This window comes from Andrena cerasifolii, chromosome 1, assembly GCF_050908995.1.
Source record: "Andrena cerasifolii isolate SP2316 chromosome 1, iyAndCera1_principal, whole genome shotgun sequence".
Taxonomy (NCBI): domain Eukaryota; kingdom Metazoa; phylum Arthropoda; class Insecta; order Hymenoptera; family Andrenidae; genus Andrena; species Andrena cerasifolii.
The window spans coordinates 3411969-3438679 of NC_135118.1; the positions used below are offsets into that span (position 1 = coordinate 3411969).

Consider the following 26711-nt stretch of genomic DNA (forward strand, 5'->3'; position numbering starts at 1 on the left):
TTGCAAATTAAACTCCCCGGAGCTTGCCCGCAACCGAAATACTCGAAACCAAAGCCAGCGCTGCGTCGCCTTATTTAAAACCAGCCAGTGCAGCTAACCTTTCGCTAGAAAGAAAATATATAAAAAAAAAACAAAGAAATCCAGCCTCGCGTCTCTGAAAGCAAGTATGTCAGTCGTCAACCGAAAGGACAGGCTTCGATAAGTTCACGTCCGTCCAGCACGATTGTTTCAAAGGGGAGCGCAATAAATAATCTACATAAAGATTTTATAAAATGACGAAACGTTGGACGGCTCGTGCGGGGCAAGTATGCATGTCCCCGGGTGATGGTTACCATCATCATCCGCTCGTTCCATCGGGCTGTGACATCAAGGCCGCGTCTGCTGCAATTCATCATAACGAGAGCGTTAAGCTCGTGACGGGGGGGGGGCAGGAAAGGAGAACGGGTAAGAGACAGAAGGCTAAAAAACGGGGAAGAAGGACGAGCGCGCACCGGCTTTACAGAAACGCGAGATGAAGAGCGCAAAAAAAAAGGGAAGAGGACTCGTTAACAGCCTGACCAGGGTCAATCGCGGCGCATCTCGTGCCGATCCTCCACCTGAGGTACTCCGATCCCCTCCTGCTCGGCTGCCCTCCCTCCTCCTCCCCCTCCCCCGCCCCTTCCTGTCTTTCACCCCACATTCACCAAGAAGTCTAACCTACGCGGTAGCATCCTCCTGCACTCCCGCGAGGACTTTCTCCGAAAGACGGCTAACTATATAAGCGAGATCCACGGTGTTTGAAGCACGTTAGACGAAATCTTACGGATGCGTCGAGCAGGCCACGTCGCCTCCGCGCCTCGCCTTTAACTTGATACACCCGCACAGTCGACCCTATTGTTTTCTCTTCCTCTCGTCCCTTTACGTCGAGCATCCTCCTACGCGGCACACGCGACGGTAGAGGAGTCCTCACGGGGTGGAAGGGACAGTTCGTGCTTGTGAATCGGCTCCGAAGCTCTGTCGCCCAGGACCATGAGGCCCGCGAAGAGATGGGCCTCCCTGGCAGCCACCGTGCTCGCCACTGCCCTCGTCTTGCAGCCCATACACGCTGAGGGTAAGATTGCCTCGTAACAGTTACGATTCTCAGAGTTTCATGCGGTTAATTCGTACGTGATAGCCAGACGATTTTGCGGGTGATAAGGGAGGGAAGTGCGGGGAAACTAACGGAACATATTGCGTATATTTTCACTGCGAAGTAGACGGCACTAAATTGGCCAGGAGTGTTAGGACTGGTTTGGAGGTATTTGCTTAAGGATCTTACGTTTTGGCCGAGTAATTTGCTGTCTTCGTTCTGGGTTAATGGCGGTGAGGATAGCTAGTAGACGAAAGGAAAGCGCGGTTTGGTAATTAAAAGCTGATATTACAAGAGAACGCCGATTGCACGGCGAAAGTGTACCACTTTAGCTCCTCACTTGAGAACTGGCTCGCGGCGCGCGTTAGCTCGTCCTTTTGTTATTAATGGGAGTAGATGTATATGTAGGTGCGATGGGATACCGCTTGTTGAAAAGCCTCGAAAAAATAGTCCAGTAAAACGTGGGTAGAAAGGCGACAACCACGGGGAGCGTAGAAAGTTCCAAAAAGTAGTTCGAGGCGGTACGTGATGCTGGTGTGCCCCGATAATCCAGCGATTAGAGCGTCGCGGCACTATCGCTTCGTGCCCTAGCGTCACGCGGCTGTGATTAGTTTCTCTTTGGCCACTGCTCCGTTGGGGAATGAAAATCGGCCGCAGAGTCGAAAAATCAGGACACGAATTTAAATAGGAACGGCCTGGGGACGCTTCGGGGAGGCGGGAATGAAATATTCAAACGACGGAACGTCGTGAATTATCGGCACGGTTGTCCGACGAAATCGCACGTGACCGGCTGGGTTTAGTGTATAAATTAAGGTGTCGTATCCTGCCACCTGGCACACTTCTTTGAGGGACACAAACGTGCAGAAAATGATAGTGGAACAAAGCGTTCGAAGCGACACTCCCCCTCTTACTAAGACCGGCGATGAAGGTGTGTTTATAATTTTTTTTTAACAAAACGCGGGCACTTTTAATGGGTATTATAATCGAGGGGATAAGGGTTCCTTCTATTAACAATTTCTGTGGCGCAGAGTTTTGAAGAATAGCTGAAATAATTTTAAAAATCTCGTTTTGAAAACATGCCGACATTAAAGAAATTAACTTCTATGTAGCCTATCAAATCTTCGTGGGAATACTTCCAATGGACAGGCGAGGTTTTTACGATTAAAATGAGTCCAAACACGACCGTATTTGAGATATTTTTGATTACACAAAATTCGATTCGCTTCCAAATTTGGTAAACCAATTGCGTGTCATGTATGATTAAAAGTAGTCTGAATGAGGTCGAGTTTGGACTCATTTTAACCGGGAAAATCTCGCCAATCTGTTGGTGATACTTTAACGAAGATTTAATAGAGAATACAGAAATTAGAATTTTTATTACTAGATGTCTTATCGGAAGCTCGACTGCCGCGACGAATCGCTAAGGCGAAGTAGGTACAACGCGAATTTTGAGCCTGGTTTTATTTTCAAGTAAATATTATGGGACTTTCGAACAATACTTTCGATGCTTTTCAAAACCGTGCATAGGATGAAGATCCCTTGGCGTGGAAACACGCCGACGTCGCTCAATGTGTTATTAAGGGCTTACTGACCCAATTCGATATAAAAATTGAAATCCTTATATTCCTACCATTTGAATTGCTCTAGTGATATATTCGAAATGTCTGGCGAAAAATTATTAAGCTTCTTGTAACGTTAAGGGGTAACTATTTCTAGTGAAAAATATAGGAAAATAGAGAGTGTTTCGAAAGCGAAATCTCTTTTCTAAAATATTGTGAAGAATTACGTTAATGAACTGATTACAAAGCTCTTGCGGGATGTAAGATGAAAATAACACGTTGAGATGATGAAGCGAGTGAATGTGACATACGTCATCGATGAAGTATCCAAGGCATAGTAATATTTTTTGAATACTGAGCTCGCACGATGACGATGCTTCGAATGCAATTGCTATTTTGATACCACGAACAGACTGATAAGTGTTTTATTAATTATATCGCATGAGGCAACCAAGCTTCTCGATGGAAAGCGTTACGATCTACTTACGATTCCATGGCGATGTAGCCTAACTTTATCGAAGAGGAATTAAATTGTTTTTAATGAACGGCATTCTCTGAATCCACTTGAGCATTTCCTTGTTTAACTAATTTAATATCAGAATTTCACCTTACGTAAATAACTACGGTGGGAATTTATTATTTATTATGCAACGACTAATGAGAAGCTCAGTACGGGGATCTGTATTAATTCATTAATTATTTCTCTTATCTACACGTATTTTAATTTTAATATTCTACTAATATATACGCTGTATAAAATAAATTACACACCCTTTCGTAACAGTGGATCGAACTATTAAAAAATTATGGAAAATATATCTGAAGCCTCGTGAATAATTATAATATTTCTGAAGGGTAGATAACAAGTGGGTAGCTGCATTAATTGAAATTAGTAACAATCTTTGTTTCCATTGCGGAGGCAACGGAATGCTGTTCGAAGCGAGAGAATCATTTGAGAATGAAAGTGGAATTATGGATTGAAACTGTTTTACACAGGCACAGTCCGTGTCTGCCGCCATTTATCTCGTTAGAGACATCGAAAGCAAAATTGTGGTCCTGAAAGAGCAAGGAAATCGTTAGGCCTTAAGTATACAATCGTAAATACTTTTACGGGAATGCGTACGAAAGCAACAAAGAACAATAGAGGGAGTCTTCAGTCACGAACTTGATTAAAGACAATGAAGACGGATCGTGGCTCTTGACCTCCGCGACTTCAAAGCTAGTAGCATCCAGAGTTGGCGGAAACGGCGGCGAGATCCATCGAGAAGAGACACCGTGAAATTACGAACTACGGTCGCACGCGATAATCACGGAGGCGTAGTCATTTAAGGACTTCTCACACTTTCATCGCGCAACTACAGATGCAAGGACAAAGAACGTCTGGCGATCGTGTTAGCACTCCATCATCTATATCCGCCAACTCAGGCACCTTCCCAGAGTGAAGCTTTAACTTAATTCTGTCCCTTGTTTGTATAATCAAATTTAATTTATATAATTCCGCACAACTTGTACTATAATACAGTAATGTAAAAGAACTCACCGACTACAAAATTCCCAGTTAGAAGAAGAAAACAAAAAACACCAGTTACAAAGGTAGACCCTAAATCACCCCCATATTCCACGCCCCCCACCCCGCAAATCAGTGGAAGTAGTTATCCATATTCCACGCGAGCATCCGAGTATAAAATAAAACTATGCCACTCAACTAATAACACCTGAAACCTGAGCCACAAAAACCATGTTCGTTATAGCGCCAATCTCAGGTAGCTACTTACCACCGTCAACGAGTTATGGCACACCGAACCTAGGAGGAGGCGGCCCATCTTCCACCTATGGAGCACCTGGTGGTGGTGGCAACGGCGGTGGTGGTGGTAACGGCGGTGGCCGACCATCTTCATCTTATGGTGCGCCTGGCGGTGGTAACGGTGGCTTCGGCGGCGGTGGTGGTTTCGGCGGCGGTGGCGGCTTCGGTGGAGGCGGTGGTTTCGGAGGTGGTGGCCCGTCCTCCTCATACGGAGCACCTGGCTTCGGCGGAGGCGGTAATGGCGGAGGCGGCAATGGTGGCGGAGGACCGTCCAGCTCTTACGGTGCTCCTACCGGAGGAAGACCATCCGGATCTTACGGAGCACCCTCCAACGGGGGTGGCAGGCCCTCGAGCAGCTACGGAGCACCGTCGTCAGGCGGATTTGGCAATGGAAGACCCAGCAGCAACTACGGTGCCCCGTCCTCTGGAGGCGGTGGCAACGGCTACTCCGGTGGAAGCCCATCTTCGTCCTATGGCGCACCGTCGCGCGGAAACGGAGGCGGCAGGCCATCGTCGTCTTACGGAGCACCCGGCTCCGGAGGTGGCGGCATATCTAGTAGCTACGGCGCCCCATCTGGCGGAAGACCATCTTCGAGTTACGGTACACCTAGCACCGGTGGTGGCAGTTTCGGAGGGTAAACCATTCACGATATTTTTTTACCTTACTCGCACAATTCGGACTACAGTGTTCCCCCGCTATAAGCGCGCGTTGCCATCTACGAGATATCCACGGCATGCCTACCGTTTCTTGGTGCTTCCGCGCACAAGTTCCGCGCAAGTACGCGCTGTAAGCTCGCGTGCAGACAGCGAATGCATACTGTACGTTCGAATTAAAACTGGCATTATTCGCTCCTGTGTCCCTAAAATCTGTAAAAAATACGATCATCGGATATAACAGGTATTCTTCAGCCACAATCTCTATTCCCTCTCCTCAAATTTATCCCCTCTTTCTTCTCTATAACAATTCTTCCCGAGAATACGGTTTCTTTATAAGAAATCCCTGTTCACCACACTGTTCTCCTCAGCTCCGGCGGATATTCTGGCGGCGGAGGTGGTTACTCTGGAGGCAACGGAGGTGGTGGCTACTCAGGCGGCGGTGGCCAGTCTGGAGGTGGGGGCGGTGGCTACTCTGGAGGCGGTGGAGGCGGCTATTCAGGAGGCAACGGAGGCGGCGGCTACTCTGGAGGCAACGGAGGTGGCGGCTACTCTGGAGGGAACGGAGGTGGTGGCTACTCTGGTGGCAACGGAGGTGGTGGCTACTCTGGCGGAGGCGGCGGAGGTGGTTACTCTGGAGGCGGCGGAGGCGGAGGCGGTCAGGGCTACGCTAGCAACGGAGGCTACCAATATTAATCGCGACAAATGTTCACCTCGCGCGACGACCTTCGACCTTGCTTCGCCCGCCATCGAAGATCATCGAACGCCGCAAAGGGACTCCGGTGACTTACCATCCTCTACTCCGAGAACCGAGCGCAATAAGGTCGATCGAAAGGTCAGCAACCATCGATTCAATGGGACGTCCATCGTCGAAGCGAACAGCACCGGAGCGGAATCGAAGGTCGTTCCCGCGAGCTCGAAATCATTCCCCAAGCATCCAGGAATCGCATTAAACGTTTAACAACAGTGCAGTGTCGGCCGCTGTTTCCAAGGAAATTTCAACGCGCAACCGTGGCAGGCGCCTGTTCCCGCGAACAGGCAGATCACGAGGGGGCACGCGACATGTCGAGGATGAAGCTGCGCTGATACAAATTTCTTTTGTCCTCTCTACTCGCTCCCAGGAAGGCGTCTGCTGATCATGCTCGAGTTGGACGGAGCGAATTGCACGCGCGACAGCCTCCGAATGAAGAGACACGCGACGAAGGGGGAGAGAGGCGGGAGAAGTCCATTCCTCATTCAGAGCCTGTAACTTATTTATTTTGTAAAAATGCTTTTTGTACTAATAAAGCCGCTACGCTGAAAACAAATGGAACACGTGAGAACGGGAGGTTACTCATTCCAGCGCGACCTACCCCTCGTAGCCAGGATAAAGGCAGCTCTGTAGAAAAGTAAGACGACGGGGGCCTCGGTGTGAGGTTAGTTGGACGACTGTAGCTGGTCGGTCGATTTATCGATTCCCTGGACTCGAATACCGGGGACGTATGAATAAGTAAGAGCTCCTTCTATTTCTGCTGTAACCCAGCTAAAAACGTGCACCGATGGCAGGACGACCAATAGGACGTCGATTCGCTTGGCTGACAGTACCTATCGTAAATCCTGACCTATTTGCCACTCCCCTTTTGCCAATACACCTGGGTTACTAGTTACTACACTGTCGGTGGATAATTCTTAGACTTATCTCTCTCTAAAAATAAAAATACGCGGATACCCTTCTGGAAAAGTAGGAAATTCAAATTAATAACTGTTAACACGTCCTAAGCTACGTGAGCCACTAGCAGAAACGGGCAAAGTTTTTAATTAAATAAAAATTAAATAAAAAATGTGTATTATTCGTCGAATAATATAAAGTTAAAGTAACTTTTATTCGATTAATTATTTAAATAATTTCTTATTTAGTTGACGCCCAACACCGCAAAATTTCATTTCAAATCCAGAAGCAAGTGACAAAAACCCAACTTCGACTTTCCCGAAACTGAATATTGCGGTCCAATCGTTTCCTCAACTTTTTCTAACGAGAACTTTTGAATTCCATTACTAAAATTCCTCCAAGGCACGCAACAGTTGCAATCTTGCCTCTACGTAACCGCGCGCCATCGTTCCTGACACTGACCGACGTCGGCGTGTTTTCGCGCCGAGGCACTTCCACCTGCTGCGGTGGTGTTCCGGCGTGACTTCGCGCTCATATTTCGTGGCAGAGCATCGAGAATTAGCAGCCGCGCGTTCCCGAATGTTTGTTCGAGGCTAGTTGAGCAACACCTCTCTCGGCTGGAAACGGTATTTTAGCAAATCTTGCGACATTCAGCGTTCTAACGATCGAAACTTCTAAACAACACCGCGAGCGTTCCCTTTCGCTTCGATGATGGGGTGAGTCACTGGAATGAAACTCGAACACATCGCTGCTTGGTCTCGTTTTATACACTGTTTATTTTTAACATTTACAATCAACATCGCGTTCAGTTTCTCAATTATACACGTACAATAATGCCGTATAATACAATACCGTTAACGCTTTCGCAATACATATACATGGATATACTCTTACGGGGTAGAGTCGGGCGCTTCTCAGTGGATTTCTGTCTTTACACATAATATTAATAATACTCTACGATAGGTAGGCGTCCCAGGCTTGCGAGACAGGACGAAGATTATACAACAACATTAGGTACGCGATTCCGTTCTTTTTTTTTCATTATTCTTAAGCAGGCGAGTAGTCGAAGAACGCTCGCGTTCCCTAGACACTGGAATTTATCAGCGAGTTACACCAACCCAGCTCGATTGAACCACATCGCGTTCGGCGCTCAAACAGCCCATCGCTTCGCGCAACTTTCGCTTCTTTTCTCACCCTTTCGCTCACGACACACGCGATCCTCGCGCGATTTTCATTCATTTCCTCGGCTTTCCTCCGAACAGATCGCTGGATGACGCGCTCGGGCGAGAGGAACCAGAGGGACGCTAATTGTTCGACGGGAACGAAACGTATCAGTGGCGAATTTAGAGCCTCTGCTCAGAAGGTCCACATCCCCGGAGCCCCATCTTCCAAAGAAACTATGATTTTATTCAAACACTATATTTTTTTTAATCCCCCTAATTTTCATACCACAGGGGAGTAAATTTATTTGTAGTTCTGTTTGGTGTACAGGGTGCTCCAGGACGTTTGCCACCTGGGCCGTTTACCCTGAATCCGCCACTAGCCCCTCTAGTTCCACAGAGTTACCCGTCGATCCCTTCTTCGAGAGCGTAAACACTATATATGTATATATATATATAGAGTATGTATATACACGTTGTCTCTTGTTTTTTTTTTTTTTTTGTTCATTTTTAATTGTGCTTTTTTCCCTCTTGTTTACTTCGTTACCTTACACGCTAAGATATGTACCTAGTATATGGAGAGCACGCATCATGATATGTATAGGTTTCTCGTTACATCGCTTGTCACAATGCACGTTAATTCGATATGTAAGTGACCGTGGCCGCCTTATGGTTAACATTTATGGCACTACAATGTGTCCGGTTTTATTGCACCGACCGCATCTACGGAACATCATCATCCATCCGCTACGAGTTTCTCCTTTCCCTTTCGTGTGCAGAGCTATGCGTTGCCTCGATCACGAGGAAACAAAATGGTGCCTGGATTTTTGAGCCAGTATTCGCCTGTCGGTTTTGGGGAGGATGTTCGTTTTTGAGGCGCTCGAAGATTTCCAGCTATCGGCAGGCTTGAAGGCGATTTTATGGGATCTGTGGGACTGTTTACCCTTTGGTAGCGATGGGTTCGAAGGGGCAACTCAGCACTGCATGCTTTGATTATTTCTCGTCCAGCATTGGGGAGGAATAAAATTTTAGGAGGTGCTAAAGTATCCACCCCCGATATAGGTGTAATATGTTTTATATATTCAACCCTAGGTTGCCACACTGGGTCAAGATTGACCCTGTAATTTTTTAAGCAAACAACTCTTTGTCGGAACTCTTTTGCTTCAAATTTTTTTTTAAGCATGGTGACACTTTAAATGTCAACTTTCAACGATGGGCATATATTCTACAATGTTCAAACTTTACCTCAGAATTTTTTAGACTTAATTTAATAAGTAGTTTTTATACAATAACTGATTGAAAATTAGCAGGGTTAAAGTGACCCAGTGTGACAACGACGTTTGAAAAGTAGCTGTGACAACCGAGGGTTAATTAGTTCTAGAAAAGGTGGAAATGCAAATTCGAATTCATGTTTGACTCATATACTTTTAGTTAGTGTCATCTACCAAAGAAATGGTCAAGCAAATTTTTGTAGAAGAATGGATCAAGATAAGTGTGAATTCTAGAAAATAAATTAAATAGTTAAACCTGTATGATAAATATTAAAGATTGTAATAACATCGTCGGGATATCTGAAAAAATATTCATTTATCCTAATTGAGTTTATATAAAATAAATATTGCCACTTCCAAGGATAACAATTTCTTAAAAAAATTGTATAAAGTATGCGTGAAATATGAATTAAATTTCTCATATGAATTCTGGAAAAAAAACTAAATTGTTCAATCTGTATGATAAATTAAAGATTTTATCCTAATCAAGTTTATATAAAATAAATATCGCCACTTCCAAGGATGACAATTTCTTAAAAAAATTATATAAACTATGCGCAAAATATGAATTAAATTTCTGATATAAATTAAAATTGCCAATTCCAATTTTAGCATATTGCATTATTTGATTTAACATATTCACTGCTTAAAACGCTTTTTCTTTTCACACTTCAAGTTATATCCGATATCGATAGATTGTACAAGAATCTATAAAAGCATATCATTTAAAATAACCTTTGCGAATTTACCAAATGGCTCCTCTTCCTAATAACAGCAATTTGTATTCTTTCACTCGCAGACCAATTGACAAATATCTCTAATTATTCAATCTCATATGGTACCACGTACCCCACGATTTACGAGACCCCGCGATCTAATGCCAAGCAGCAATCTTCGAACTGATAAAACACAGCGGGCCCGGGAATCTTCAATTTCGCTGTCTCTTGCCTGACTAATTGCCCCCTTCGATCCACGAAACGTGCAATTCCGGTGGCTGTCAGAGAAATACTTTACCGTACGCAACCGTCTAACGTAGCTTCGCGTTGCAAAAAGGGAGATAGCTGAAAGCAGCGGTTACCGTCTATAAAACGGCCTTGCTGGAAATGTAATAACGATGATTGTTGTTTCTATTCGCGAACATCGCGACTGGAACCAGCTAGATCGTTAAAAGCTTAATGGCAGCGATGGTATTCAAGACAATTCGAAGTTACGTTTGGTAGTCTTATACACTGCTGCAGATTTTATGAAGTTCCCAAGGCATTAGAACTCTTGAAGGTCTCGATACCTTGAAATTTGTAATCTTCAGAATCTTCCTTTTCATATTTTTTTTATTACACTGATCCGCAAGATAAGCGCGAAAAAAAATCGCCAGTAATTCCAGATCTGTTTCCAAGGCTTTCAAGACTTGTACTTCGATCAGAAAATAACACCAGACCGTCGAAATTATTGTTCCACACTCTTGATTAGAGCTCCATAGAGTAGATGCACCATTTGTGGCCACTTTAAGGTATCGTCCCAGTTTTGGCCACTTCTTAAAAAATATAATACCTTTCCGGGTAAGCAATAAATGCAACCCTATATTTCTGACGGTGTACTAAACAAAATGCAAGCCATTTAAACATCAGAAAATTAAGCACATGGCCAAAAACAGTGCAATGGCCACAAACGGTACATCTACCCTACCCTTGATTTGTTCAAAACATTACTATGTCTCGAAGACCCATCGCTACTTAATGGTAGCCGAGCGAAAGTGCCCTGTGGCACTGCTGACAGCGAAATGAAAATACGTCAAAGTCGTGTCACTGTACGTGTACCTATACACGCTGCGCTGCGTCGAGCAAGAAACGTTCTCTCCTCCGTGTTAACTGGCCAAACGTAATTTCACTTTCGTCGTCGCGGAAACCGCCTCGCTTAACAAGCGTCACTTCTCCTTCGCAGCCCGGAAAATCTCCGCTTCCTTCGTCGACTGTCATCGTACACATAAAAAAAGAATACCATACCCAATCGACAGGTCGAAATAGCATAAAAATCATGCAATGACACCATTTCGTTCCTTTCACACCCGAGTGCCATGCCACCCTTATTTAGCCAGGGGAAAGGGAAGCAGTAATCATAAATCGAAAATTCAGAACCAAAACGATAGCTCGCTTCTATTCACCGAGGCTATTCGTCGCTCGGTTTCCGAGTCGCGCGAAAACGTCTATCGTAGAAAATCTATGAAAAAAGAACGACATATGGGGGCCACCCTTAAATTACGTAAGGTAATTTTGGCGATTTTTCACCCCCTCCTACAGTATAAGAATTCGTAAGATTTTATAATCCAACAATCTTCGTCTTCCTTCCTTACGTAATATTGTTTTCCCTTAATTTGTTGCACGATTCAAAACAAAATTATCTGATCGTCGTTTTAGGCTGCTCATATTGAAAGTTAGGTTAGAAAATATTACGTAAGACACTGCCTGACTCCATCTTTCCCCCTTGTAAGAAAACGTAAGAAATTACCCACCCCCACCCCTAAAAGCCTTACGTAATTTAAGGGGGAATCCTATTCTTTGGGCTAACAACATAGCGAAATTTTAAGATTTTTTTTTAAGAAACTAGGGATTCGAATAATCTGAAATTTGGACCATGCTTTTATGCATCTTTGAAGAACTTGTAGTTTTTTTTTCATTAATTTTTAATAATAAATATACGAGTTACGCATGATCAATCATCGCGCCGCCGTTGTCCGCTGGTGTGCACGATATTTCCGTAACCACTGAACCGATTACCTTCAAATTTGGCCTGTATGTCCAACAAACATTGCTTTACACTTTGATGAACCAGCACACCGGTAAGTTATATACTTCTCTGATTACATAAGCAAATTGACGCAAAATTGTATAGCAAAAGCAAAAGTTTTGGATCTCTCAATTCGAAGACTCTCCACAGTCCTCAAAAAATATTTGTATCCTTTTCTGGCTCATCAAATTCTGGCTACATATGTACACAGTGAAACGCCGTTTCATTTTTCTGTTTCAGATTACGAGGAAGATAAATATCGTACACACCAGCGGACGACGAATGTTGCATGACGTGTTGGTCGATCAACTCCTACATTTGTTATTAAAAATTATTAAAAAAAACTATTGCTTCCTGAAAGGTGCAAATTTCAGATGGATCAAATCTCTAGTTTTCAAAAAAAAATCCCCAATTTTGCTATGTTTTCAGCACAAGGAATAGGATTCCCCTTAAGAATGACCCCAATGTATCCAGCGGGATCTGTGATCTCCATAATCTCGAGACAGCGTACCAGTACCCCATGAATAAATATTAACGAAAACCGTAGAAAAGGACTCTCTTCTCCTCGCAAAGACACCATCCGCATTCTGCAATTGAATTTCTCTCGCTGGCTCGACTACTGGAACTCGACTGTCTCAACGGTCACCGCGGGGATCATATGGGAGAACACCGTGAAATCCGAATGTTGAGTAGGAACTACTCGCTTAACAGTTACGCGCACGGACTGTCCTCGACGCCTTCCGTCACCTGTTTGGCGATAAACGAAGGGATAAGCAAACTACGATGAACAGTAGCGCTGCTAAACAGACGTCAGCGCGTCGCCGTGGCGGGGGCTACGCTTGAGACAGCGCAACGGACCAGTCTCCGCGAACTCAACAATGACGGCGATAATTCGTATCTGCGACGTTAACAGCTACTGCATTAGTCTTTCTCGTGTTTATGTATAATGTGTACATATGTATACGCATAGAGAGATCTGGTTTTCCTCCGTCGGCAACGCTAAACGTTCGTCCCGCTTAACTGCTCGGTAATGCCGATTATATCATACACTGTGTATATATATATATATGTATATATACTATATAATAAACACAACGAATCTGTGTCACGACCGGTCCGCCTGAAAGATCCTTCGTTGATTCGCGCACCCTGTTTGGTGATAAGTAAGTAGGTACCTGACCGCCCGCATTCGCTGGGACCAACCCAAGTGGCTGGCACTTGGGATCATGCGCACAGTAAAGGTAGGCTCTCGCTACACCTCGGCTCACTTTATTCTTCCTATGATTTTCTTATGTATTTTGACAGTTCCACTCACTCCGCACCTCGCCTCGCCTCGGCGCAACTCCGAGCCGCGGATTCATCCTCAAGAATAGTTTGCGGGAGAGGCGAGGCGTAGTGCGAGTGGATGCAACGCCACCGCTTTCGGTGACCGCTGAAAGAGGAGGGAAGAGGTTCTCCGAGCAACTGAGCAAACACATGAACCGAGGCAAGCTCAGGTAACTTCAGGTACGAGAAATTCGAGGCGACGCGAGCCTAGATGGGAGTGCGGAAAGAAGTTGCGCCGAGGCGAGGCGCAGTGGGAGCCTACCTTCAGGCATTTGATAGTCGCCGTCGTGTTTGCTACGTCGATGCAATGCAGAAGAACTAATTTTTCAATCGAAACACTCGGGTTTACAGGGAACTTTGTGCGACGAACGACGAAAGATCTCGAGCGAGGTGACGAGCGGCCACGTGACGAGGTAATGTACATCTAATCGCCACGTTTATGGTTGCCAACGAGCATGTACAACATGTATCATCTATATGTTCGGTTGGCCTAAGCAAGGGAAGAACGATCGATCGCGAGTACAAAAGCTCTTGACTCGGGTTACTCGGTGTATTTTATTTCTTTTCCTCTTCTCCGCATTCAGTATCACCTAATACACATAACATCTAATCTCGTGGCCATGAACGGTGAGGAATGTGGAACGAATGCGCGCGGAAGAAGGCTACTGAAACGATAACATGGTCCGCCCTAATTCGACACGTCCTAGAGGCATCGTGTGTGTAACGTCCATCTATAAACTCTATCTTGCCCACCGGCGGCCGCTCGTCCCGAATTAATTCCTAATGAACGAGGTACAACAATCGATTGAGCTTCGCGGCTTCCCCTGAATCTCTCACGATCACGGAAACATTTCATGGGTAACGGGGACGGAACGGTCGTGCATCAAGACGTTTATTCTCTCAAGCGGTTTCGTAAACTCTAAATATATAATATAATCATACGTGATTATATATGCCCGTTGTTCGCGCATGTGTAATCACGCGTGAGTATAAACTTTTATATATATTTATATATATATATATTTCTCAAAAAAGGAAACAATGAAATCACTAGGCCTAATTGGCGGTACAGGCTGGAATCGCCTCGCCCGACTGTCCAGAAAGCTTCGACTCCTATATAATACGTAGTATTGCACTTACTTTCAGTTCCATTTTCGCTGATTCCACCCAATATCGATCGCTCCCACTCCCCTATCGCTTTTCGCCGCTAGAAACAGTACAAACGAGCTATCTCGAACAGGTACACATCGCCGCAGCCGACAGCTGCGTAGAAACACGAAAGGATTCGTGCGAAACTTGCCGCGCGTTGGCTTGTCTCGAAGCTCTGTGGACGTGGAGCGAGGAGGGGCAATGAAAAAACAAACAAACAAGAAACAGAAACATAATGCAGAACCTCGAATGCCACCAAATTACTCGAGAAACCAACTGGAACAATGCGAAAGAAGTCTGTTGAAACGATATCACGTGAACGATTAATCTTAACAATGAACGCAAAGGATAATACACCGTTCCTTCGTCGATGTGTCATCGCGAAGATCCCATCCGTTCCATCGGAGTCACGCGTAAGTTACCATTCGACTAGTAAAGATCGTTGAACAGAGAGGAAGTGACCAGGTACGACGCACTAAAAGTAACGGGGAAACGAGAGAACGAAAGATGAAGGGAACAAAAGACGGACCTACACCGCCGCGCTTATTGTTGGTCACAGCATCCGATCACGGAACCAGGAATTAGAACGCGGTGCTGGATTGGGGCTGTCGTGGCACGTTGGGTCCGTGGGGCACCAAGTGCACCCCTCCGGCGCCCCCGCCGCCACCGCCGCCAACGCCGATGACCCCATCCGGTGCTCCAGCAACTTTGCATCCCGGCTCCATGTCGTAGTCCGGCTCGAGCGCAGGATTGACTCGTCCGTTCGACTCGTCCTTGCTGCCGTACAACCTACCGGCTCCACCAGCCAGGACAGCCATCTGCTCGCCTTCGGCCGGGTCTGGGCCGACCCTCTCGACGTCTTCCGGTATGTTCACCACGCACCTGAAGATGTCGTATCCGGGCGCCAGCCTGCCGGTCATGAAGGCCACCTGCGTGCCGTACGACACGCCTACCAGCGTCACCAGCGACATCAGCATCGCCATCGTCCTAAACGGGAACCCCTGGGTGTCCGTCTCCTCGTCGTAGCCCGGGTAGTGGATCAGCGCGGGCAGGCCCATTATCGGCTCGCCGCCGCTGATCCTCACCACCAGCGCTATTATGTATGCGGACAGGCTGCCGTAAGTGTTGCAGTACTCTTTGAAGTGGACCACCATCAACAGCTGCGGGAAGAGGATCACGTAGACCAGGTCCGAGCACATCGACCATAGCCCGTAGATCGATGGTATCGTCAACGCCATCAACGTGCTCAGCACGCCGACCACTCCTATCCCCGCTCTCATCACCCAGATGATCTCCATTTCCGACGCCTGTTCAAGGGGGGAAACGGGTAATAGAAGAGGGCGGACGGCGACTTCGGTAACTAGGACCGGCTTCCGACGTTCGTGGAAGCCGAGGTAAAGAGATTTCAAGCTGGCATGTCGCTTGTCGAGCGTGAAGACGATGCTGGGCAATGTGTCGTTAAGTGAGTACGAAGAGTGAGGTTATGTACGGCCGGAGGGTACAGTGAGGACTCGATCGCCCGAGGTTGGGTGGAAGCTAAAGTGTCTCGAATGCTGATGGAGATTTCAAGACTGAGGAACACCTTGGAAGATAAAAACCTGTCTATGGACAAAACCACTGCGATTGTGACTTCTTTGAAATACGACCTTGAGTTCTCTGGACTTTGGTTCAACACTTCTAATACCTACGTCACGTTCACATGTGAGATTTAATCTAATGCTGCGCATGGAACTAAGAATCTGATTATACTTCACGTTTATCAACGATAAACTGTGCCATTGGGAGATCTGTTCGCAGTAATTAACGCTTTGAGTAGGCTCTCATGCTTTTTCCCGTCGATATTTTCTGGAAAGCATGGGGAGTATTATCCCAGAGGTTCCGAATGTTTACTTTGAACACAAACGAAGCTCGGAGTTCGCTTTGTTCGATTTGTATACATAACGATTTCCCGGCAGAAGCGATCGCTGGGAAAAGCCTGACGGACTCGAGGGGGTAGTTTTCGAAACCTCGCACTACTCAAAGTGTTAAGAATAGAGGTGTACGAGAACCCGAAAATGTGGGGTCGGGTCGGGACGAGAATTTTTCCCGGATCGGGACGGGTTGGCGAGAATGTCGGGATTCCCGAAAGTGCTGAGATTCCTGAAAGTGTTGGGAGTCCTGAAAAGTGTCAGGATTCGTATTATTAGGACCGACTGATATTTGTACTTCGAAAAATCAACAATGTCTCCACAGTCTTTCTTACGATGCGTTGAATGTGATGTATTCATTAAACGGGTCGTTGGAATTTTGCGGGAATCCCGGCACTTTTGGGAGTCTCGACTCTCTCGAGAATCGCACACAGTCTCGGGAATCCCGAAATTTTCGGGAACCCGACCCGCTCCGACCTCGGGTTCCCAACATTTTCGGGTTCTCGCACACCTCTACACCAGAAGTCATTTAAGAAGGAACCCGTTTCGCGCATGTAGAACGAGCTCATTGGCTCCGAATAAGCGTTGGTGGGGGTACAGCCAATAGTGGCTTCTCCCGGCACCAATGAGCGTCAACCTGCGCAGAACCGGTTTTAAACTCGTCGATCGGCAGGTTCCTTCTTAACTGACAGGGAGTATAGTTAAGAACAGTTTAGAAATTTGTGGCAGATTGGCAATGGGTGTAACTATACTCCAAAACGTGAGGCAGTTGACGTGTTACCCAGAGCCGACCTCGCGTTAAGCGAACCTCGGTTTATCGGGACTCGGAGCATCGAACCCCCACTGTATTTGCACCGTGAAGCATGGACATTTTTGGCACTATTTTTTCTTCGCGAAGAAGCAAGAAAACGGATGTTAGAGCAAAGTGTGGCCGCAATGAAATATGCATGTCCTGATCCATATTCATGCGTATGTAAAGTGATACGTTGAGATGAATGTTCAGTTGGAGCTGATGAATTTGATGGATACGACGTTGATGTTTCACAGCCAGATTTCGATGGAAATGACCGTTATATGGGAAACTTCTGTAGACCTGATGCGAAGGTATTGACCAAATTTCAATGACTAATTTGCATTGGAGCCTGCAGTCTTATGTCCGCCATGATTCGAAGCGATGATGAGAGATTAGGATATTAATGATGCTTCGAGCACGAAAGCTTTGAGGATGTTACGAACACTTGGAAGAAACAGTCACACTCACGTATTCGAGCACGAAGAATGCATGATGATGGCGATGGTGATGTTGATGATTATGATGGAAGTGATGATGATGATTCGTGCGGCACGCGACAAAGGAAACTAGAAGTGATGACAGTCGCATTCGTCGAATAGCTGAACAAGTATGCTGCGGCACGCATATGTTAAAAATAAAGCAACGACGATCTACATAATGGCGAAAGACTTACCCTCTGACGGAAGATCAATTTATACACGTTTCTGGCGAACATGGAACTAGCTGAGAGGATGCTACTATCCGCTGAAGACATTACTGCCGCTGACACTGCCCCTAACCCGAAGAAGGAAACGAAATCTGGCGTCAAATACTGCAAGACCATCGGCAGAATCATGCTTGTCTCTGCCTGGGTGAGAGGATAAGGACCGGAATATCCCGTCTCGTTCCAAGCTGCAACAAAATTTTCAAAATAATAACGATAATCATTTCATTGCATTATATGCATACAACGAATATACAGGGCGATGATTCTACGTGAAAAAAGAAAGTGGCAAAAGATATCTTGGGTTATCGAAAAAGTGAAAAGAATGAAGTCTGAACTTACAGATTTAGGGTGACAAGAGGAGCCCTTCTAGTTTGCCTACGTGCACTTTAAACACAATTTCCCCGAAACCACAAAGTGTCGTAACAAAATTTTATGGTACACTTTGTTGCGACTCATTTTTTCATGTAGAAGCGCAGAACATATCGTGCCATCCCATAAGTTTCTCACATTCTCTAGAATTATTTCACATCATCCTGCTCTCTAAAATTCCTTTGATTTAATGTGAAAAAATTCTTAAGTAGATATACAATTTTCCCTCTTGATCTCATTTCTTCATCCACCTTTGATGCTGGCTTACACAAATTGTTTTTCATCGCGACAGTTTCGTTGCTTTCTTTGTTCCCGATGAACGAGCTGTTGCAACGTGTCAAGTTGGTATTGTTATAAACACATTTCTCAGAGAAACCTCATTACTTATGGAATGACCTAATACATGATGGGTGGGCGAGGTTCAGTAGCAGATGATCTTATAACACAAAATCCTAGCACAAAACTTATGATAATATAAATCATAGTAAGGTGAAGCTATAATAGGTACGTACAAGAGGATTAAATAAAGTTGGGAGTTATGAAAGGATGGACGACACGTTTAAACGGAAGAAAGTATTCAAGGGAAAGTATAGTAGAACGAGTGGAATGAAAGACACACTGTGATGGATGTTTCGACCAAGTCTCGTGAAAGGATTACACAAATATGTATAACTAGCTTAAAGCATCCGGCGTTGCCCGGGTGAAACTTTGATTGTCACAGAGTCTCAAGGGGGTGAAATAAGGGGGAAGGGGTTGGATGTCCAGATTTCATGGCAGTCCATATTTTCCGCAGGGTTCTAGAGAGTAATTATGCAAAATTTGGTCCGGATTAGAGCTATTCTTTTGACCTGGGTACCCGATGAGACCCACAGGTAGACAAAATTACCCGGGTAGACAGAAATTACCCGACTACCCGGGTAGACAGAAATTACCCGACTGCCCGGGTCGACAGAAATTACCCGACTCCTCGGGTAGACAGGAATTACCTGACTACCCGGATACCCCTGAGACACCCAAGTTGTTTGATTGTTTTTATTGTTTTCCTGTGTTTTAAGCAGGATGGCGTTTCAAGCTTATTTTTGCTTATATTGTCTAACGAACTATAGTCCCATTTTTTTGTTCCCTCCCCTCTCCTTCGGGTCCCAGCAGCAGCAGCACACCGGGTGGTCTCCCATCTTTCCCCGGTACACCGCCCCGTGATGCTTAACTTCGGTGATCTAACGGGAACCGGTGTTTTCCATCACGGCTACGGTCGCTGGTACACCCGAGTAAATGAGATAGTTGAGAATTCCGATTTGATAGCCGATCGTCTTTCGACTTTCGATCATTTTCGGCTAACATCGGTAATGAACTTCAAGCAATTAAATGTGATATTGTCTGCGCGTTACGATTATGGAGGGCGCCTTTTATGAATAACTGTGAATTATGCGCAGTACACGAAATGTTGTATTTTAAATTCTCTAATAAATTTGCTGATGCTGCATGTTACTTGCATTGCCATGTATCACAGCAATTAATTTATTTGCAATGTCCCACCTTCCTGCATTCATATTTCCTATTATAACGCTGGTGACATTTTCGATATGTCGCCATGTCGCCCCTGTATAACTATGTACATCATGCGTGGGAAATGTGAAATTTTTTAGCTCCCAATTATCTGTTGTAATATGCGGATTGCGCATTCTAGGTATCATAGGCCGGATTTCATAGTCGCTGCTTAGTCTTAAGCAAATGCTTAAGCATGCGGCATCCTCTACTAATCTAGTAGCTAGTAAAGGATGCCGAATGCTTAAGCATTTGCTTAAGAATAAGTAGCAACTATGAATACCGGCCATAGTCATAATTTCATAATCATAACGCGTAGACACTATCACGTTTAATTTCTTAAAGTTTATTCCGTTCATTAGTGATGTTAGCCGAAAATGATCGATAGTCGAAAGAGAATCGGCTGTCAAATCAGAATTCTCAACTAACTCATTTACTCGGATATGTCATTCATAGTGCATACCCGGGTAATTTATGTCTACCCGGGTATCTCACGGGTAATTTTTGTCTACCCGGATATCTCACGGGTAATTTTTGTCTACCCGGGTATCTCACGGGTACCCGAGTACCCGGCGGGTCGGGTAGAAACAGCTCTAGTCTAGATCGTTTAAAAATCGAGATAAAAAGTATCCTATACGTTATTCCTGGTCCTAGACTACGTGTATACAAAATTCCAGGAAAAATTCGTTGCGTAGTTGCGACGTGATTGAGTAACAAACATCCAAACCCACTTTCGCATTTATTAATTTAGTAGGATTAGTAGGATAGTAAAATTAAAAATTGAATTCGATATCAATCATTTTTCATGACATGTAATCCTCAACGATAATGTTTCCTCTACAATCCACATTATAAGTAAACGGTGATGGTTCTCCTACTAAGTAAACATCAATGAAAAAAACGAAATGAAATTGTTTTCTGCGTCACTTCGCTTTCAGGAAAATCGATTTAATATTCGTCAGACACTAGATGGAAAAGTTCGGAATAGAGTGCCACAGATTTGTATAGTTACTTGTTAGTCAATTTTATAAATTGACACTGAAATCTTCTTACACCTAGAAAAAACTATTTGCACAACTTCTGTCAGAACATTTCTTTCGTATCCCCCATTGCGCACGAAATATTCCACCCTCCTCAGATAAAGCAGACGTACTGAACAAAAATATCCTTATCCTAAATATCAACCTAGATCTCTCGCCCATTCGGTATACCTACCAACAAAAAAAAAAGAAACGATTTGTCTCCTCGCCCCAGAATAAAAGCATGAGAGATACCGACACAATGTACCGCATTAGTTCCAGCGATATCATTGTATTCCGCGTTAGTGGACGAGTCGCATTACTACCCTCACCCCCTCGGCCGGAACGCCATATGACGAAGTCCCACGCTATTGTACACGCTGCGGGATATCGGAGCACCCTTTGCCCACACACCCTTCCGTTACAACACCAACCCGCTTAGCCCGGGAACCTTGTAAATACCAGCAGTCCTTCTCTCTGCAGTACCACCAAATGTCAAGTAGCCTCAGGACGCGAGGGTGGGAGGGTGGGAGGGGGGTGACAAGCAAACCGGGTCTAATTCAATCCCCTTTAGCTTCGGGAACCCATGAAACATGTTTCCCTCCCCTCGAGCAGGCCACGGAGGAGCAACGCGATGAGGAAGACGGGTAACAATGTCCCGTTTATTAGCGACGTAGCGATATCTGAGTTCCTCTGCTGACTTCCTTGGGACTTCTCTGTTAACGTTGTGTTGCGGGAGGGGTTGGTGTACCGAGGACATCGCTAAATTGTTTCGGCAAACTTTTCTCGAGTAATTTGCTAACTATACTTGTACGGTTTTGTGTCGATATGAGTGCGACGCTCGAGGGGCAACCCGTCTCCTTTAAGGGTACTAGGCAGTCGTTTCTGTCTAAAATTAAGCATTTCTGTTTGAATTAATTACAAAGAAACCAATTGAGACTGAGACTTGTTCTCTGGCATGAAGTTTATTAACATCAGAAGTTTTTAAAAGCATGTTTGTTTAGTAAAAAATATGCATTATATACGACGCTACAGATGGATCATTAAATAGGCTTCTTGAGAAAAGGTTTCTTTTGTTTTGCAATGATAACTCAAAAACGGAGGGTCCAATCGATTCAAAACAAATCGAGGATCTTCACAAAATGTGTAGTTTCGGACCAGACTTAAGTTAAAGTTAATGAAAACTCTTATTCTTTATGAAAATAAACTAAGACCTCACCTCTTGGGGCTTGGGGGATGGTAAAACCTCATCAATGGGGTCTCAATGGGGTTTTAGTTTATTTTCATAAAGAATAAGAGTTTTCATTAACTTTAATTTAGGTCTGGTCCGAAACTACACATTTTGCGAAGATCCTCGAATTTGTTTTGAATCGATTGGAACCTCCGTTTCTGAGTTATCACTGCAAAACAAAAGAAACTTTTTTTAAAAAGCCTTTTTAATGATCCATCTGTAGCGTAATATATAATGCATATTTTTGATTACGCAAACAATTTTTTTAAAGCTTATGATGTTAATAAACTTCATGCCAAAGAACAAGTCTCAGTTTGAATTGGTTTCTTTGCAATTAATTGAAACAGAAATGCTTCATTTTAGACAGAAACGACTGCCTAGTACCCTTAAGGGGGTATTCTATCCAAAAATTCGATTTTCTTTTTTTTATTTTCTAATAGTTTAGGGTTTCAAAAATATGTCTCTAAAATATTAAGGTGAAATTTGAAAAACTCCCAGAGTTATAGGGGCTTAAGGTCACATGGGGCCGGTTTTTGATGACATGGCCTGCGCTTCGGCGTGTAATTTATACAAATTTCAAAATAAAGCATTCCAAAAATTTGTGTTGATGGTTCAAACACTACTAAATATGTGTGCGAAACCCCTGCTCTGTAGGTGCGATAGGTTTTCCAGAATTAATTTCCAAATATCACCTTCAAAAACGAGTATCTAGACTAGAATACCCCCTTAAGGAGGTTCGATACCTCACTTGCGGGGCAAGCGGCGCGAGGGGTAAGCCTATGCTTATACATGAGAGCTCTGCAGTGATACCAATCTTACAAGGGTAGGACACCATGTGGTAGACACCGATTTTGATGAGCCTTGGCACCATCGTGTATTTGGATCTATGTCGAAATTAATAATAGAGATATTTACATGGAAATTATTAAAAATTTCATAGTGGCCGTGGGGTTTTAGTGGGTAGAAATCCCACTGTACCTTGGCACCCGCGGGAGATTCCCTTCTGGAGGCGTCGGGGTGCCTTTTGAAGATGTCTCCACGTTAAAAAAATTTTTATAAATTTTTTTGTTATAAATTATTTCTTTTATGATTTTTTGTTTAACTTGGGGAAATCTTCAAAAGGCACCCCGACTCCTTCAGAGGGGAATCCCCCGGGGGCGCCTGGGTAGTGTGGGATTTTTACCCATTAAAACCCCACGGCCACTATGAAATTTTTAATAATTTACTTAAATATTTATCATTGGCTGAAACGCTCGGACACCTATTTACTTATTTTCGACATAGATCCATCGTGCCAAGGCTCATCAAAATCGTTCCCTATCACATGGTGTCCTTCCCTTGTTAGATAAAAAAACATTATGTAGACAAAAATGTTATTTACATGTCTATTCCTAATAAAATTATTACTACATATTTTGTTTTGGAATTCAATTAAACAAAAAGTATGTTTAATGCAGTTAGAAATATAATATTTTCATTAAAAGTAGCGTAAAATATGCGAGTGAAATGCGGCAACGTCGCTTTGCCTCCATCTTTTTTTCTCTTTCCATCTCACACTTGTGGCGTCCTTTTACGCGTTCGTACTGGTTCGCAACAAATTACTAAATACATGTTTACAGCTTGGTAGTGTTTTTACCAATTTTTACTGTATCCTTTGTACAAGTATACATTGTACAGATGACTACTCGGCGTACAGCGTTGCCACGTTTCAAACAGCTCCTTCAGGCAGTTCCAAAACACGAGCACTTTGCTGTGTATTTACTCAATTATATAATAAACCGTACGGTTCATGTCCGATTTTCTTTTTTAGAATTTCATAAGAATACTTCAGCTTTTCATTGCAAGATTTTTTAGGAGTTTCTCACTATTTTTAAGGACTCTGTGTAACATTTTATAGAAATTTTATCGCTTCTCCCATAACAGCCTGTGTATAAGAGCGCAAATTTGAAATCAATTTTTTCACAAACCGTGCGGTCAATCGACTTGAAATTTTGACACAATGCGGACTACACTTTGAACATTATATTAAAACACTTTTCAAAGCTCTCTCATTATTTTTCCTCCGGTATCGAACCTCCTTAAGGAAACGGTATGCTATTCGGATGGTCTCATTGTCAGTTTCTTGCCATGGTCGCGGCGACTATGAACTGAGTAGTGGGGATACAAATGTACTATTAACGAAACAGGGGCTCGTACTTATAACGGGACAATACTCTACTTAGGGTAGAGTAGCCAAATATGAGGCCCATTTCTTAAAAACATCATAACTCTCGACTAAGAAGACTTTTGTTAAAATTCGATACACATTTTAAAAGTAGAATATGTATCCTTTAGATACCTAAGGGAAGTACTATAACAAAGATTCAGTTTCTTCATAATAAAATAAAAACGAAAGTCATTCAAATACGCAGTGGCTAATATAAGACCCTGTTTGTTTTTTCTTGAACCTTTCTTTTTCTTTCTTTTTTTTTATAAATTTGGCATGTGAAATATATTTCTACACTACCGCAGTCTTCGTGGGCCCACCACCGAAGTCTTCATGGGCCCACCACGCCCATCGTAACACTTAACCCAATGTTCACCTAGCACATCTGAAGAATAAAGACCTGTGCAAAACAAGCATTCTGTATCATGATTTTCTTTCTTAATCACTTTTATCATTCAGAACAATTTCTTCTTCACTCTCGTCAACTGAACTTTCACGGGTCTCATATTCGGAAACAATAACACGATAACTACACAGTACAACAGCCATCTGGACTTGTAACATTCAATAGCCGTTTCTTATAGGTTTTCGGGCCCTGAAAACGAATCCGCAACCCATTTGTCGCCATCACCCTCAGTTTTTTGAGAAAATCGATTTTGAAAAAAACTGCAAATTTTCAACTTTCAGCATCTTTTGTGTCGAAACGGTAATAGTTATTCGATTGTTCGTTACGTCAAATTATTCTACGAACCCTCCCGAATACAACGATAGTAGTTATTATTGCATTATGAACATTTAAATATGTTTAAACAACGATCAAAGGGAAAACGACACCCGAAATGCACCAATTTTTGCAGATATCTTTCAATTTATTTCCGAAACTAAGGGTCTAGGAGGAAATCTGACTATTCCATAAGATGCAGCAGACATTTTTCCATCGGAAAGCATCAACAGAAGTGGTAAGTTATGTTTTGTTTTCAATACAGAAGCAAAATAGTTTGGCAAAACGCGCGTAGCCGACATTTCGGGTGTCCTTTTCCCTTCGATCGTTGTTTAAACATATTTAATTGTTAATAATGTAATAATAAATTATATCGTTGTATTCGGTTGGGTTCATAGAATAATTTGACGCAACGAACAATCGAATAACAATTACCGTTTCAACACAAAAGATGCTCAAAGTTGAAAATTTGCAGTTTTTTTAAAAACTGATTTTCCCAAAAACTGAGGGTGATGGCGACAAACGGGTTACGGATTCGTTTTCAGGGCACGCAAACCTATACGAAACGGCTATTGAATGTTACAAGTCCGAAAAAAAGTCAAAATTTGTTGTGCTGTGCTATTAAGTAGCTTCGAAGTTAAGTCTTCGTCATTTAATGATATACAACTACTTGGTAAGCCTTAAATTCCATTACAAGCACTATACAACAGTATTTGTGAAAATTATTATACACTAACCACTTTAGAGGTATTTGTAATTTACTCCAACCACTTCAAAAATTTTCTGCAACGTGTTTCAGAAATATGTGCTTGCTCAAGTCGCTTAATTGATGACAATGCCACTGTACGGACAAAACAACAAACTCACGATTAGTGAGTCAAGAAATAGCATCGCTATGACATTCGAAAATTCTATAGCGGTGATAAGCTGTTTCATATTAAAAGAGCTCGTCATATTCGTCTACTTTACCTTACATTGAGTATCGTAAAAATGTACCGTGAGTTTCCGAGAAGATTTCAAGCGAAAGGGGTGGGAGTCCGATTGGTTATAACCCCAAAAAAATGCCTTTTTCCGAAATTTATCCCCACCACCCTCTTTCGAAAATTCTTTATCACCAAATTGTAGGACATCAAAACCTATAAAACTTTGACTTAAACTGTTTTTCGGTATCTCCGACGGTTACGCAGATCTTTGAGTGGGTGTTCTCACCCCTAGCACCATTTCATTGTCGAAAGAAAAAATAGTTACGTTATTAGCTCCAGTCGAACCACATTTCCGCAAAGTTTCAAATTTTGTAGAAAATTTCGAGTTCCCGAAGTCTAAGTTCGTTGTAAGTCTAAGTTAATTCGAGCAGCAAGTACCTATAAATAATTCGCTTCCGAGGTGTAGCCTTTTGAAGTTGCTCGTTAAAGTAGGTGAGTGCTCGTAGTAGATTTCTCGAGGAAGGAGGTAGCCGTTACCAACGTTGTTTTATTAATGAGCGATTTGTGATCTCACTTGTAACATGGTTTGATTTCCATACTCTGTCGGTTGCCCACGATTTACTACAAACGCGACTTTAGCTTGGCAACATCGACGTGGGACAATTTGCCGATGCAATCGTTGAGTTGCTCTACTGTTTCCATTCGCTCGAGCACACGTCAGGCATGTATCACTTCATGGCTTGAGAAACGATTTTCCATAATATTAACCGTTTGATTAGCAGACATCATTTGATTGAATAATTGCAAAATTTCACTAAAATGAAATGTGGA

The 26711-nt window shown here is 43.6% G+C and overlaps 2 protein-coding genes across 2 annotated transcripts in view; one reads left to right on the forward strand and one right to left on the reverse strand.

Moving 5' to 3' along the window:
• The first annotated feature begins 797 nt into the window (after nt 1–797).
• Nucleotides 798–5955, forward strand: LOC143378929 (uncharacterized). The gene is made up of 3 exons (XM_076831098.1): nt 798–1090; nt 4419–5106; nt 5497–5955. Exons 1-3 carry the CDS (start codon nt 1009–1011, stop codon nt 5819–5821), a joined length of 1095 nt encoding a protein of 364 aa, XP_076687213.1. The 5' UTR covers nt 798–1008; the 3' UTR covers nt 5822–5955.
• Nucleotides 5956–7529: 1574 nt separating this feature from the next.
• Cht (choline transporter) overlaps nt 7530–26711 on the reverse strand; it is a 40574-nt gene continuing 21392 nt past the window's right edge. Inside the window, exons 6-7 of the mRNA XM_076830463.1 lie at nt 17834–18051; nt 7530–15767 (exon numbers count right to left, since the gene is read on the reverse strand). Coding sequence (XP_076686578.1) covers nt 15042–15767; nt 17834–18051 — 944 coding nt within the window. The 3' untranslated portion in view covers nt 7530–15041. The remainder of the gene's footprint in view (nt 15768–17833; nt 18052–26711) is intronic.